Genomic DNA, 15,217 nt, shown 5'->3' on the forward strand with positions numbered 1-15,217 from the left:
CCATCCATCTTGCCATACGTGAGAGAGAGAAGACGGACAGTTGGACAGTGAAGGGGGAGAGGGGAAAGGGGGTATGACACAGATAGCCGACCGACCCGACCGACCCCACCGACCGACCGACTGGTGGGATTTTCAAGGCTGTGTAAGGGCGGGAAGGGAGCCGGCATGGAAACATGGGCCAAAAGGGCTACACTGCACTGCACACGGCATACACAGCACTTGGAGCCCGATGGCTTGGATATGGGCTGATGATGATGGGGAATTTAATGAGTACCGCCTGTTTTGGGGATGTGCAAGCGTCGGGTCTAATATCTTGGTTGCTTGAAACTCCCAGCCAGCCTTGGTCCGGGTTCCATGTTATGCCGCCGCTGTAGCTGTACAGAGGGATGTGTGTGGCGTCAAATGTTGATAGGTAGTGGGATATCTAAACCGAAAGACCCTGAAATGCCTGCGGGCATATGCATTCAGCGTTCCGTTTCTTCTCGGTTTTTTTCTTCTTTTTTTTCTTTCCTCCCAAATTCCTCCTTTCCCCTTCTATCGCTGATTCCACTCTGCATCCGACCCAAATTCCCTCACATAGTTGGACTTGCTCATTTTCCTCCTGACATTACCTCATTGTCTCATGATGGTCGGGCCCCGACCCTGCCTGGACCCCTCAGTTCTCGGTGTAGATGCGTAAGCCACCACCGGCTCGGGGAGACGGCAAGCGGGGTCCAGTCGTAGTGAGACCGTAATATGATATCAACTTTCCATTGTTACCTGCATTGCCAATGATGACCAGCGGAGGCTGGTCCCTTGGATAGTCCGGTTGGGATATTATTTCCCAATTTACTAGGTACACTAGGTACACTCGCTGCCCGTTAATAAAACGAGGTTGGTTATATGTACCGTGCAGTTGCTGTAAGCATATATGACATGCATGAACTGTACCGTACGTAAGTAACAGTGGTTAAGGAGTGGGACAGGCAGTTCGGACTTTCGGAATAGGAAGGCAGACTTTTTGGAGCCCCGGCGAAGCTGTGGAAAAAGGCTGGGCGCTAGACCGGTGTGCATGTAAGGCAGGGTGTCAATCTGGCAATCTGCGCGCCAAGCAATTCCCTTACAGCAATGTAAAGGAGGGAAGGGTTGGGTGTTGTGATGGGAATGGGTGTGGGTGGGTGGGCGGATACTACGCTGCAGCAACGTCTTTCTGCGTCTGCTGTAGCGAAACGTTAACGCGAGATTGTATGTAAGGTAGCTTTGTGAGTGGGTGAGGTATATGGATGTATACTGGTATAGTAGGTGTGGTTCAGGTATCGGCATGTACATGTTTGGGGCTTGGCGGATGTGGTTTTGGTGGTGAGATAGGTAGGGACCGTCAGGCACAGCAGACACACCTGTTCTTTTGTTGATGGAATCGTCAGGCCTGCAGGCTTTGATGTCTTTCGAGCTCTTGGAGACCATGGGTACCTGCCTACCTGCCTGAACTCAATATCAGTGGTGACGTTGAAGTTTGTACTAGCAAAGAGATGAGCACTAATAGACCATCGTCTCCACATCCTATAGCGTGAAACATATAGACAGCATGGATATCCCAGGTAGGTAGGCATGCTAGAGGCATGTCTATCTTTTACCGAGCGTGGTTCAGGTAAGACGGATCATCCACTCGTATATCCCCGCCGTTGAGCGACCAACCTTGGATCGGTCCCGACAAGCCGGGAGCCAGGGAGCTGATGATGCTCCCCACAACGCCATTGGAGACACAGCAGGAGGGGACGGAGAGAGATGAGTGGGTATTTCGTGGGGATCCTTGGCGTCGTACTGGGTTTGAGGCAGTGAGCACAAAGTAGGTAATAGCTCATCGAGCAATGCCGAAGGACCTCGAATTTCGGATGACGAAGGGCTCGCTCTTCTGTAAAAGCCCTCAAGAGGGGACAAACAACAGTGTGGGAGAGAAGCAAAGTTGCTTGACAAGGGTAAATGGGGTGGCCATCCAGAGTCTCTTCTAGTGCTGACAATCTGGTGTTGTTCAGTTGCCACTGTCGCCAATGTCGCCAGTATCGTCCCGCTCGTTGGCTGAGGTCCAAATAAGGTTTCGGGGTCAGGTTGTCAGGTTCATGTTGCAAAAGGAGATGAAAAAGTGACAGAAGATCACAGTGTGTTGGGAATTGGGTCTTGGGGCTGGGCGCCATGCCTTGTTGAGCTTCAGGCTAACCTCCACGGAAACCAACTGAATCGTCGCTGAGGTCGGGCCGAGCATTCTGGAACCTTTAGATGTAGGGATACAGACGGACGGTACTCGATGCCGGATATCGCACACAAATGCACACTAGATGCATTGCAGCGCATCGAGCACTGGAATGTGTTGACATGCGCCCAGGCGGCGAGGGTCGTGCTGGTGCGTACGGTGAGGCATGTTTGCCTCTCTGCTGGTTGAAATGCGGATGCTGAACTGCTGAGAAGCATGCAGCCGAAATAAAATGAAAGAAGGTGACGGCGTTCCCGACCCAACTGCCAACTTCCGTGTGATCAACAACCAGGATCCCAACCGAACCGTTGAAGAGAAAGCAAGACGGTAGCTAGACCTTATATGGAATAGCCTCAACAGCGCGTCCCCACTGGCAGTTTCCCATATTTGTGGGGTCAAAGCATGCACAACAAGCCCAGTCCCTAAAGGATGGGAGCCTACGACTCGGTTGATGCTCCGATACTCGACGTTCCGCCCGTGTTAGGCGTGGCAACCCAAAGTTCAACGCCATATTCTGAAGTGACCCTTCATCCGACTTCTCCAAGTTGAAGGAACATCGAGCATGTCATCGTGGACCTCAACATTCCCCAGCTCACCGATAGGTCTTGACGAATCATGTCTTCTCGAATAGCTACAAGACCTGATGTCTCTCCATCCCCTCCTCGTGCCCTCAGGATGACGAGAGTAGCGGCCTATCGCGTAACTCCAGCACCTCCTCCCTGTTATGACACTCGTGGTTGGATGCCACCACAACGCTGTTTTCTGTCTGAGGCCTCTGGGCCTCCTTTTCTACACTCAACCTGAAACCAAACTCTTTACTTTTCACTCCCGATCTTACCACGGACAACTCCGACCAACTGTGGAAGCTACAAGCAAGGGAAAGAAGCCTTGTGAGCCGCCTATGCCGCCTTTGTCTGCAGCCGGGTTACCCATACTGGTTACACATAGGAAAACTTCCTGCTACACAAGCTATGCGTGTCTCTGAGCCTCACGGGTGATGCCGTGTAGTCTGCTTGTTGGGCATGCTTGCACATGGGCAGTTCCTCCCCTGTTGCCTAGGACTTTCAAGACAGTGGGAAGTGGCGAACAACTCGAGGAAAAAAAACAAACAGCATGTCTTCAGGTTGTTGTTGGCTTGAGGGTTCCAATTGATTACAAGAAAAAAGAAAACAGAAGATCAAAGAATGATCAAAAAGATATTGAGACTCGGATACCGGGAGTCGAACCCGGGGCTGTTGAGAGAGCAGTCACTCCTAAGAAGTGAGAGTCAACGATGTTACCGCTACACCATACCCGATTGAACTGATATGGTCCGATTTTTATGGAAAGGTGGCTCCGCAGTACCCATTATCAAGGAAGACCAGCCCCACTTAAGGGACCGTCCACTTCTACCCGCTTTGCATCGCCATGATGCTCGAATACCGACAACAAGCATTCGTAAAACAACATTGTGCAAAACCTGCAAATCTAGAAGAATTTGACCATCGCACAATCCCAGCATCTTTGTGAGGAAGACTACCAGACCACGAGCAGTGTAGCGCCAATGCAACCTTGTACATTACCGGGTAATGTAATTACCCCGCCTTGACCAGTCTGCCTCGGTTTGGTTCTTCCATCCTCACAGACAACGTCCGAAAACACCGCGGGGCGCACATCACCCAATTCTTTTAGCTGAGGTGCGTAAGCGTGCTGAAAGCTGTAATTGCCACCACAAGGAGTAGCCAGGACGGCGTTGATGTTGAGGTTCGGAGTGGTTTATGGTAGCTTGCAGGTTATTCCGGTACGCTGTCGGTGGAATGTAACGGCACCGTCAAACACCATTTTTCTTTCACTGGACTACACATTTATGTTTCCTCCCGAATTACTAACCAGTCCGCTTACTCAGATATATGTCATGGCCACCACCTTCCACCTCTTTCCTTTTCTCCCTTGGGAGCTCCGTGTTCACGTCTGGAATATGACGGTTGAGCCTCGGGTGGTTGAGGTTCATACCCACATCAAGTATCGCCGTGTCACGTTTCCTAGTGTCCAGGTTGTGCCTCAGGGGGGAAGCCAGTCGCTTCAAGCCCCGACGAGTACCCCCTTCGAGCCTCGGGTTGCCGAGGTACACAGAGACAGAGGTCCCTACCCAGATCGCCATAGGTGGCCTGATAGGGACATAAAATGATATGACTCCAAACATATCGTGTCGAAAACGCCGGTACCAGCACCGCTGCAGACATGCCGCGAGGCTCGCTCCCTCGGCTTATACCAAAAGTGCTTATCTGAGGCTGAAGATGTCCCGAAGGCAGCGAGCGGCGTTACGTCTGGCTGAACCTCGATATCGACATGCTTGAACTCAGAATTGACGACATAGCGAACTTTGTACCGGTTGCCGAATCAGTTACGAGGATCAAGTTTGCGGGGACTTTCTTTAAAAGCTTCAGAATTCATTGGATTTTCAGGTCATTTCCCAACCTCAAGGAAGCCCACCTCTGCTGCCTCCGGGGCGCGTTTACCTTGGGCTCATGGTTTTTCGCGGCCCATCTCGTTGCAAACTTGCGCTCCCGCGAAGACATTCGGCTACTCAACATGAAGACCGGTCGGTGGTACACTGCCCGTGAGATTGACGAGATCTATGATCGGAGGATTCGGGAGGCCCGGGAGAGGCGAGCTGGCACAGATGGCGCAAACAACGGGGTCCAGGAAGGGGACGACGACTCTGGTGCTTTCCACCTCGATCCAAGAGTCATTGAAAAACTTTGGGAGATTAGTCCGCGGTACAGGGAGGAGTCAGCTCATGCATAGGTTCCATTCTGGCAAGTCACCTTGGTCATCTCCAGGGTCGTCGAGTGGTCTTGAGAATAGACCGGATACGTCACGATCAGCACACACACCTCCAGCATACTTTCATGCATATTCAAACGTCCTGATCATGCCTTCGAAACCAAGTTCAAGCAGTTCATGAAGCGAAAGGTGTCTTCAGTCTTTTGGAATCCCCATCATCATTGTCAAACGGTCTTCACAGAGTCAAGGCGAGCCGTGTTGGGCTGTCCGTTTTCGGTTCATCTTTACAACCACTTCGGGCACCTCTACATGATCATAGGTCAGAACGGGACTGGGGAAAGAACCAGGTGGGCTTTTTTCCTTGAGCGTGAAAGAAAGGCCAGGGCGGATATCCCTGCCTAGGTATGCATGCCATCTGTTGTCTGTACCATCCAGTTGTCAGAAGCATGCTGAGGGACTCCTTTGCGTTCATTTGTTTTTGCGTCGTGATTTGATTTCCCAAAGGGAAGGTACTTCCCTGACCAAGCTGAGCGTTCTTTCGCGAGGAAAGAATACCTAATTTTGAAGGGTGAACACATGTGCAGTTGCGATCACGCCATGGGTGCCGAAAGGTACCTACCTACCATAGGCAAGCGGAAAGAATTCGGTCTGCAACAGACAGAGTGGACCACCAGTCATTTCCATCCGTTCGGGCGGGCTGTTTTCGGTTTTGCTTTCTTTCTTCTCCCTATCATCTCCACACTCTAGCTCGATATTCTTTCGTTCACACCACACCTTATCATCCTTTTCCGTTGTGTCAACGACGGATTTGCATCACTTTCAAGATGTCGGGCCCTATATTCGCTTCGCCCCAAAACGTCACTCGCACCGCTCACAGACTGGGAACCCTGTGTGAGCTCATGATACAATCCGGCTTTAGATTCTACGCTGTCGAGGATGCCAACCAGGTTTTTATCAGCTGGGTCAAGGCCTTTCATCGACAAGAGCTTAATCCGGAAGATAATAATGACGACGAGGACGAAGGTTGGGGCGTGACCTGGGAGGATCCGGATCAAGAACATGATGTCGGGACCCTTTTAGCACTGGTTATGGGCGAGATCAATGCAGGTAAGAGGCTTTCTGACACTACAACATGTCTATTCTAGCAGCCGGACATTGACATCGCGCTAGCACATGGATTGATCGCCACGAGAGGGACGGTACGTAATGAACTTCCGTGTTTCCTCTGCCACCAGGAAATACTGGGCGAAACCAAGTAGACTGTTTAACATTCCCGTGCTCAACAGACTTCAGACCTGCCTGGATAGTCCCAGGCACTGCAAGACTGCCTGAGAAGGCTATACCGGCTGCTCTACGATATTATATATTGGGACTTTGGAGGGGGGATCGGACCACTCGCCTTCCTCGTCTCCAAAGCGCTACGCAAACAACCAGAAATGGCCGACTGGATTTTGTGGGAACCAGGTTCCTCCGACAGTGAAGACTCTCTCGACAGCGAAGACTCTACCGACAACAAGTCCACTGATGAGTTGAAAGACAAGCCCGCCAAAGATTCTGTCGACAAGCCAATTGAAGAGTCCACAGACAAAACCGCTAGAGAGTCCACCGACATGCCCATGGAAGAGCTCATGAAGCCCTTGGTATCGCAGCACCAAGCAGGTATGTTCGTGTCTTGGTCTTGGTGCCTTCTAAGAGTGTACTGACAACCCTATCAAAGAGTGTACTGAGCATCCCGTCGAAAAGTCTACCGACAAGCCAGCCGACAAGCCAGCCGACGAGTCCATTGACGAGTCCACTGATGAGCTCTCCGATTCAAAGATCGATGACCGGATATTCCACGCAGCAGCAGAATCACTGAAACACCTCAGCGAGCAAGAACTTCAAGATTTGAGCGAAGACTACTACGTAGACCCACAACTCAAGAAGCTGTTAGAACTCCGTCGCGGGAATGCGCACTCTCGGAAAGGGAAGGAGAAAGCATGCCCGCGGTATCCGTATGCAGAGAACCTCACTTTCAAGACAGTGGATGGTATATCGGAATTTGTAAACGCTCCGCAACTCCTTTTAATACCACGTGTTGAGACGTTAGGCCAAATGAGCAAGGAGGAATATCTCGAAGTGGTCAACACAAGAACAACGAAGGCCGACCCTGCGGAAAAAATGATGAAAAGGCCAATATGGCTCAGGGCAGCTTCACGAATGGGGATTTCGCGTCAAAATCTCGACGTGTCTCAGCCTGCTACAATCTTGAAGCTGCGCCAAGTTGCAAAGGTCAGAGAGGAGTTGAACCAGAGCAGTACCGCTAGGGCCATCTATAACCGCACACCTCTTTCGAAGCCCGCCGGAGTTACCAACCTCCCTGGACTCTTTCAACCCCATCGATCTCCCCTCCCTCGCGGGAGATCACCTCTGCCCGCCGAGTCTCCAACAATTGCCGAATCCATCAGTTCGTTTGCTGCCGCCATCACCGTCATCGATGCGTCCGTTGATCTGGAACCCGTGGAAGTCTCTATCATTGTCCCGGATGTATCCGATGAACCGGCAGAGGCTTCTGTTATCGTCCCCAATTCGTCCGCTAAATTGGCAGAGGCTCCCGAAAGAGGCTTGGAGTCTCTCCAATCTTTGGCGTCCCCGAGATCCCCAGCGATTGTGGAGTCCTCAAAGACCGCTAAGTTGGGGAAAATTACTGAACAGGCAATGTCTGTCCAATATTTAAAGTACTCGGGAGCCACACAGAAGTTACCCAGATTCCCAAAGATTGCCGAGTCGCGAAAGCCTGTTGAATTCACAAAGCTTCCCGAAAGTCTGAAATCCGTGGAGGGGTTCAGGAGGCCCGTTGGGTTTGCAAGTTACCAAAAACCGCTTCAATCTCCCAACACTCAGAACACGCCTGCCGAGTTCGGCGCGCACCGGACCGACTTCCGGAGCACTATTGATGCCCTGGAGCTGGCAAGGTCAGAGTTCGAAAGGATCTTAGATCATACGATCGATTCACTCACGCAGGGGGTTCAGGAGCTGAGGAAAAAAGCCAAAGTTGTGGATGCCGTTGCTGTACAGGCCCCAAAGTCGGCCGGACTTTTGGAGCCCGCTGAGATCTTCCCGTCTCTCGAGGTCATGCATCCCGCTAAATCCCTAATGCCCGCTAAAGCATCAAAGGTGGCTGAAACCCCTAAGCCCGCTGGGGTATCTCGGAACATTAGATTCCAAAAATCTCCCGAGGCTCTGATGCCTCCAAGATCAAGGTTCGCCGAGTCCTCAAGGTCGGAGGAACACGATGAAATGTTCCCAACCCACGACATCTCTCTGGCCTCAAAGGCGAAAAGGCGCTCCTCAGTATATACGCAGGAGCCCATGGAGGTCAAGAGGCGCGGACAAGTGGGTCAGCCTTCGGAGTCTCCGAGATTCAAGATGCTGAATGATGAGGAGGACGATGTGTGGCCGAGTACTGAGGGAGAAGCTGATGCTCCGTTGAATGTGGCTCCTTTGTCTCTTGTGGACCATGCACTCGCTTCTGCAACTTTATCGTCTGCTGCTGTAATTGGGTCCCCTCCGTCTCCAAATGCTCGCGGTAAAGCTAAAAAGCGTACCCCCCCACCCGCGGATGATACGTCGAAAGTCAAGAGGCGCGGAGAGGTTGGTGGGCCTTCGGAGTCTCCGAAATTTGGGAAGGTGTATAGCGATGGAGAGGATAGGACAACGCTATATGAGGAAGACGATGACGCGAGAACGTTTGTAAACACTCCTTCTTTTTCTGGAACCACTTATGGTGAGAATGTAGACTGAAAGGGCAAAGTCAAGCGGATTATCTTCGATGAAGAAGAGGTTTCTTGTCCGGATAGCGACAGTAGACTCGAGACGGTGGAACTTGAAGCTGGCTCTCCCCCGAAACTGACTCCGGACACTGACGATGAGGAGGAGTAACGAGGACACATTTGGGAGCACGAGTACATATTTCCTTTTACTCACATCCACGCTTGGATTTGAAAGCGTTCCCGAGGTCACATATGTTACGGGATTTGGATAACTGCCAACTTTGTTTTGAGCAGGACTAGCGTAATACTTGCAACGATCAGCGTTTTTACACATCTGTGATGGTTCGCAAGACTTGAAATCATGTTCAACCTGTACTGGTGAGTCAGTGTGTTGGTTCTCCTTCCTGCCCATGCCGCTCGTTGTTGTGGTTCAGATGTACTACTGACTCACATCATCGCCAAACATGCTCGTTTAACATGCGTTACTCACAAGAACAATGTAGCTAGGTACAGGTAGGTATCATTAGGGCACTAGCGAATTACTTCTGTTTACTTTGCGCCTGAACACCCACACCAAGCTTGTCATTTTTTCTGCAAAGGAGTCGAGAAACACTCTTCAGCCTTTATTTCCTTTGGGTCTACTCACTCGCTCCCACCCCACTCACTACCACTCGCCTCTCGCGGCACCGCCTCCTTCTCCGACTCCGGTACCAAAGTTGGCGCAATATTCGTATCCTAAACATGTACAAGGCCCTTAATAGATGACAGGATCTGATCTATAGCCTGGTTAAAGCTTCGCGCAGGCAACAGCGGGCCTTCTTCCTTGTCTTGTAGCTCCGCCCACCAGTTGGCAAAGGGAATCATAACTGGGCTTTTGAATTTCTTGAAGAGCGTGAGGATTTCATCGCGTTGAGGAGTATAATACTCCGGTATAACTGCCCCTGGTGTTTGTTGCCCCTGGGAAGCTCTTGCTCGTTGGCGTTCTGCTAACTTTTTTTGGACTATATGTTTTACCAGTCGTGCAGGCTACCGTTAGCCATTCATCCATCCATTCATCCATGCTTATCACAACCTTTCTCCCCTCACGTTCACAACACCCATTTACTAAAACTTTCAGTTAACTTTCAACCTACAGGCACGCAAGGTACCTACTAGTGTACATACATACCTAAATAAACATTAGGTCACAACCCTTTAAACCGCCAAAACAGCATCTGGTAAGCCTTGTAATTCCTCGGCTGGTGCATCCCCGACTCGCTGCTGTTCTCTATATCCTCAGCCAGGCACTTGAGGTGGTCGACGTTGCTTGTTGCCCATCCTTTGAACTTGGTAAAGGCGGAATCGAGCTTTTCGTGGGCTAGGGGATCCAAATTACCTGTACCCAGGCGGTAACTCCGGAGTGCTTTTAGCAAAAATTGCTCGGTTTCGAAGAGGAAGATGAAGAGGGGGTAGATTAGGGTGGAGGGGTTTTGGGGAGGTTGAGGGCGAGGAGGTTGAGGAGGTTGAGGATGCGGCTGGGGGAAGGATGACGTGGTTGCGATGGAAGGGGTTTTGTGTGGATGCGATTGAGACATGATTGGAATGTTTTTATGTCTTAAAGAGGGGGGTTGGTGGGTAGGTAGGTCAATGCTGAACTAAAAGAGCGAAAATCCCGCGATAACCTCATATTCCCATAGACTTTCCCGCAAGTCTCTCTTCCCACTGATTCAAACGATGCATCCAGGTACCTACTACTTTCGTAGCATGGAAGGTACGATGAGAAAGATAATGGTCTCGAATCAGTCCACCTTTTGATCTCCACTACCATCACACTCACTAATGCCGCTCAAAGGTCGCGCCTCTACTTCCTTCTTCGTCCAATCAGGCGCAAGATCCGTATCCCAAGAGTATATGATAGCGTCAGTAGCAGTGTGAATCTGCTCAGCAGCTTTTTCAACGGTGGATGCGGGCACCGGCGGGCCGTTTTTGTCCTTGTCTTGCATCTTGGCCCACCACTCGGCGTATTTTTGCATGTCTTTGTTTTTCATCTTACCGAAGAGGCTGGCAAGACGAGGAGGATAGACCGGAGTTTGTGCGTCTTTGACCATAGCCTGTTCAACTAAACCCCTCCAGTGTCAGCTACCTATTTGTTGTGTCATTTTCTTCTCGTATCTGAGTGGTAATGAGACTTACTCAGATGAATGTTAGGCCACATCTTTCTAAACCTCATGAACAGCCCTAGATATCCATCATGATTATCGGGGACCACTTTCCAGTCTTTTTTAGCCTGCTCAACATTATCGGCCATCATTTTTATGTTCACACCATTTCCCTTCAACCAAGTTGTGAACTACTCATGGGCTTGTTTAAGCTTGCTTTTAACAGCACCCTCCAAATCAGAGGCCTTGGTTGCTTGTACAAAGAACTCCTGAGTTTTTTCGGGGAAGACGCCGAGGGGGTAGATGGGAGTAGAGGGATTTTGCTGGGACATGGTTTAGGTAGTATTTTTGTAAAGGTGCTGTCAGGGTGATTCTTGTTGTTGAGAATGTGAGTCGCTGTTGGTAACTCTGGTGATGGGAACAGTGAAAAGTTGAGCTGTGCAGTGCTGAAATGAACAAGTTGCTGATGATGGCAACATCAAATCATCTTCTTCGAGACATTGGTCCCTCGTTTTTATATCTAAAATTGCTTCTTCCCTCGTCCCGGCCGAGTCAGTCCGTCATTCAACCAACATGTGATGTTGCTAGACACGTGCACTCTATCACAAAGGACGTCGAGCGCCGACGAAGGTGGCCACAATACCATTGCCAACCAAAGATGATGAGTGGCATGGATGAAATTACCAAATTCTCAACCTCATCAGAAACGAACAGCGTCGCGAACAATGGCAACTTACGGCCAACATCAGATATTCGACAAAGGAGGGAAGAGGGATATGATCAGCCGAAGGATTAAGATGAACATGGCCAACCTAACGCATTTCACTCTACTCACCAAATGGGACGAGCGCTCGCACCAAGAGGACACTCACCATAGATGCCGAATCTGAGGCCAACATCGACCTCCTGATCTGAGCGAAAGAAAGAAAACGAGTATAACATTCAAACATTGAAGGAAAAATGTCGGAGCGACATATTAACAAAGAAGACTGTCCCAACGCCAGAGCGGCGTAGGAAAACACCCTCAAAATCTCTGTGCCAACAGCCCAAGCAACTGCAGCAAGCGCCCAAGAATGGACCGAATTAAATCCTCCAGATTACATCAGCTAACAAGCGTTAATTACGAAAAAAAAAGAAGAAAAAAAAGCCCGCAACGGTCAAAGAGCCCTTCTACAACCGACACCAGCGTCTTGGTCTTGTGAACCGAAATTCACCGCAGCGCTGTTGCCCACTTTACAAAAAAGCAACAGATGGAGGTATAGTAATTCGAGAATGGGCAGTATGAGTGATACAAATCTTCGAAACAGAAGAGATCCACCACAGTCCCAAACAGGCAAGCAGGATGGCCAACTATCCAACCAAGGGAGGACGGATCGAGCTTATGGTAGTGTGTCAGGACATCCAACATAAAAGCTACAACTTGGCGGCGCTTCCTAGTACCAACACCAACACAACGAAAGCAAACAACGCGCTAAAACATCAACTTGGACTTCGGCGTCGTCGAAAACAGCGAACAGCAAAACAGAAACCAAACACCGTACACTCACGCTGGCAAATTTTTGGGGGCGGTTATTGCCGGAACCAGACATGAACGTTATGCGCTTGAGCTGGCGGCAACTTCAAGGAACAAAAACAAAAGCAAACGGCTCAAAAAGAGGATACAAAAAGACATTAGGATTAAGCAAGAGGACTTTGATCTCTCCTCAGATCACTCCACTGAGCCTCAGATCTCTCCATCCAACAACTCAACCCCCCCAGGTTCATTCTTCCAGCTTTTCTCCTTAACCTCTTTCTTCCCCCGTTCTCTTAAACCATGCCAATCATCTCAACCACTTGAAGCGAAGCTCTTAGACACCAATGCAGACATAATATACCCGCCACAAGTTGCTGCAGTTGGCATCAACCCGGGTATTGTACTTCCTGAACTGCTCAAACGTGATACCAGCGCTCGAGTAGATGCTCCAGCAGCTGTTGCCGCTCTTGAACTTGAGGCAATAGTATCACACGAGCCGCTGGAAGCTACCTTGTAAAACTTATCGTAGTTCGCTGCCAGCCCAGGCCGAACTCAATACAACTCATTATTGATTCCTTCATTTCGTCGTCTTGTGTCTCGCACAAGACATGCCTGAGTTTATGCGGTACGTACCTTGGCGGTTGGTATCCGATAGAAATGGATCGAGGCATGTCGTTCGGAACGCGGCTCACCAATCAGCAAGGAGTATCCCAGCCATGGTGCAAATCCTCCACGCCAAGCATATAGCCTTGGCAGGCACAGTGGATCGTCTCCGCTCATTTGACGAACTGGGCTTGTGCTCAGTCCCACCCACCAAACCGTTCTCCCCTGCAAGGCTGCAGTTGCCGCTCCTTATCCATTTCAACCTTCAACCCTCTTCGCCTATCTCTTGCCAGACCGTTTCCTCCACTCTCACTTCTTCCATCACTGCACCATGTTTCTGCTCTGACACGCTTCCCGTCAGTGTCATTCTCTGCGGCACCCGGCATAGTTTACATCACCGCCGCCCTTTGCAACTTCGACTTCAGCTGCTTGACACCAGCTTCGAGAAACATGCACCTCCCATCCCGCACAGCTTGGTCCCTCCTGCTCTCTTTGATCAGTCTTGGGACCGTTGCTGACGCTGCGGATTCTGGCATCATCGAGGTCGACCTTCTTTTCCCGCGCAACGAGACATATGCGCCCACCGAGTGGATGCCTTTTGTTTTCTCCATCCGAAATGGCGAGCTCTCAAAATATATCAGTCCTCTTATCGAATACCGGGGATGGAACACGTCCGACTTTGGACAAAACGGCTTTTCCTACACCCATGACAACATAAAATGGGTAAACTGGTCTAGCCAGGACCCCTACTTTGTTCACAACTTCCGCAACGACCTCCGGAGCGAGGGAACCTGGCGTCTCGACTGGAAAGTCTTCTATGTCAGCTGCAACGAGCGTTGGAAGAACCTCCAGAGTGTTGGCGATCCCGTTCTTGTCAACATGACATCTCGAAGCATTACATTCACCATCAAAGAGGGCGGCCAGGCGGTAGATCTCGTTGCTGCCACGGCCAACGACAAAACTTGTTCCGACGAGAGCATAGCTGCGATCAAAATCACCGGCAAAACTCAGTCCGTTCCCCATAGGGAGGAGCTGCCAGATAATACTTGCGCAGTGGTGGGATCCCCCGAACCAAGCGCCTCCCCTTGCCAGGTCAAGGTGGACTCGGCCGTTGCCGCCAGCATGACGGCGTCCTTAAGGGCCAAGTTGTGCGACCCCTTACGCACCCTAAATCCTCCGGCCGACTGCCCGGAGGACAGCGCCGCTCAGAGGCTGGCTGTTGCAGGTGTGGTTTGCTTGGCAGCCGCCGCGGGAATAATTGGATTTTTGGCTTGAAGATAATGGGATTTTGGCCTATAACTCAATGGTGCATCGTATGCAGGTGCTTCACCCCTTAACGCAGGAACACGTACCGCTGCACGGTATGCACGTGATATAATAATGTATGCATCGGCACCAAAAAAAAGAAGAAAAAAAAGAAGAAAACAAGAAAAAGAATACTTCCTCACCGTATCGTGATTTGCTTGTGGCTTTGGCGAATTGTCACAAAACCAACGCTTTTAGCCCTTAGAATAGACCCAGACAATTCCACAATGCCACCAGCCCCCAATGGGTCCGAAAACTGTCAGATTGGCACCACTACACCAAGCTCCGACAGCGTAGGAGTAGCGGGTCAATAGGCTCACCTATAATTCTGACACACCCCCTCAGCTTTCCGTGAGAAACGAAAAGCTGGACGTCCATATCCAAAGTCTTTTTCCCTGCGTACAGGTCTCTGCGATTTATCTATAGGCGAATGTGCTAGGCCATGCAAATGTAGGAACGACCTTGAATGGGCGAAAATGTTCTGCCTCGAGCATGAATCGAACCCGACACCAAGCCGAAATCTTGTCCGCCTTCACCGTTTGTGCCGTGCAAGATCAATAAACCGGAAATTGCATTGTGGATTCTCTGCATTTTTTGGATAGGTAATACAATGACATTCACTTAAGCAAGCGGTTTTTCGCGATGCTGCCTGTCAGGCCACGACCTTCCCTTTGCTGCATACTTGATAGGTGCACAATTCCACATGGCGCAAATTTATACTGGGCTGTATGCGGCCCGCTGCGAAGTAGGCGGGCCGCGGCGGATATATTAGTACGTGACGGGAAGTGGAGAGCACTTTTTCATCCTCTGATCTGACGTGCCAGGGTTGTCTTCTTACAGGCATCCCATCCCGATAAATTGATAAGTGTACTATCGGTTGCCTTGAAAATTAGGTATGTTGACAACACCCATA

At 50.4% G+C, this 15,217-nt stretch overlaps 5 protein-coding genes and 1 non-coding gene across 6 annotated transcripts; 3 read left to right on the plus strand and 3 right to left on the minus strand.

The window, feature by feature from the left end:
• Positions 1 to 3,432: 3,432 nt before the first annotated feature.
• SMAC4_13453 lies at positions 3,433 to 3,524 on the minus strand. The gene is made up of 2 exons: positions 3,489 to 3,524; positions 3,433 to 3,467 (listed from the first exon to the last, which is right to left on the minus strand). It is a non-coding gene; the product is annotated as a tRNA-Glu (tRNA).
• A 1,031-nt stretch (positions 3,525 to 4,555) lies between these two features.
• On the plus strand, positions 4,556 to 5,014 carry SMAC4_01667 (uncharacterized protein; the record flags this gene model as incomplete). The annotated part of the gene is made up of 1 exon (XM_003348595.1): positions 4,556 to 5,014. One exon carries the CDS (start codon positions 4,556 to 4,558, stop codon positions 5,012 to 5,014), a length of 459 nt encoding a protein of 152 aa, XP_003348643.1.
• Positions 5,015 to 5,817: 803 nt separating this feature from the next.
• SMAC4_01668 (uncharacterized protein) lies at positions 5,818 to 8,978 on the plus strand (the record flags this gene model as incomplete). Its single annotated transcript, XM_003348596.2, has 4 exons — positions 5,818 to 6,100; positions 6,428 to 6,652; positions 6,711 to 8,721; positions 8,833 to 8,978. The coding sequence occupies 4 exons, from the start codon at positions 5,818 to 5,820 to the stop codon at positions 8,912 to 8,914; spliced, it is 2,601 nt and encodes an 866-aa protein (XP_003348644.1). The 3' UTR covers positions 8,915 to 8,978.
• A 951-nt stretch (positions 8,979 to 9,929) lies between these two features.
• Positions 9,930 to 10,319, minus strand: SMAC4_01669 (uncharacterized protein; the record flags this gene model as incomplete). Its single annotated transcript, XM_003348597.1, has 1 exon — positions 9,930 to 10,319. The coding sequence occupies one exon, from the start codon at positions 10,317 to 10,319 to the stop codon at positions 9,930 to 9,932; it is 390 nt and encodes a 129-aa protein (XP_003348645.1).
• A 204-nt stretch (positions 10,320 to 10,523) lies between these two features.
• Positions 10,524 to 11,215, minus strand: SMAC4_01670 (uncharacterized protein; the record flags this gene model as incomplete). The annotated part of the gene is made up of 2 exons (XM_003348598.1): positions 10,524 to 10,843; positions 11,113 to 11,215. 2 exons carry the CDS (start codon positions 11,213 to 11,215, stop codon positions 10,524 to 10,526), a joined length of 423 nt encoding a protein of 140 aa, XP_003348646.1.
• Positions 11,216 to 13,449: 2,234 nt separating this feature from the next.
• On the plus strand, positions 13,450 to 14,274 carry SMAC4_01671 (uncharacterized protein; the record flags this gene model as incomplete). Its single annotated transcript, XM_066089628.1, has 1 exon — positions 13,450 to 14,274. One exon carries the CDS (start codon positions 13,450 to 13,452, stop codon positions 14,272 to 14,274), a length of 825 nt encoding a protein of 274 aa, XP_065946390.1.
• Between the last annotated feature and the right edge of the window lie 943 nt (positions 14,275 to 15,217).

This window comes from Sordaria macrospora, chromosome 3 (assembly GCF_033870435.1).
Source record: "Sordaria macrospora chromosome 3, complete sequence".
NCBI lineage: Eukaryota > Fungi > Ascomycota > Sordariomycetes > Sordariales > Sordariaceae > Sordaria > Sordaria macrospora.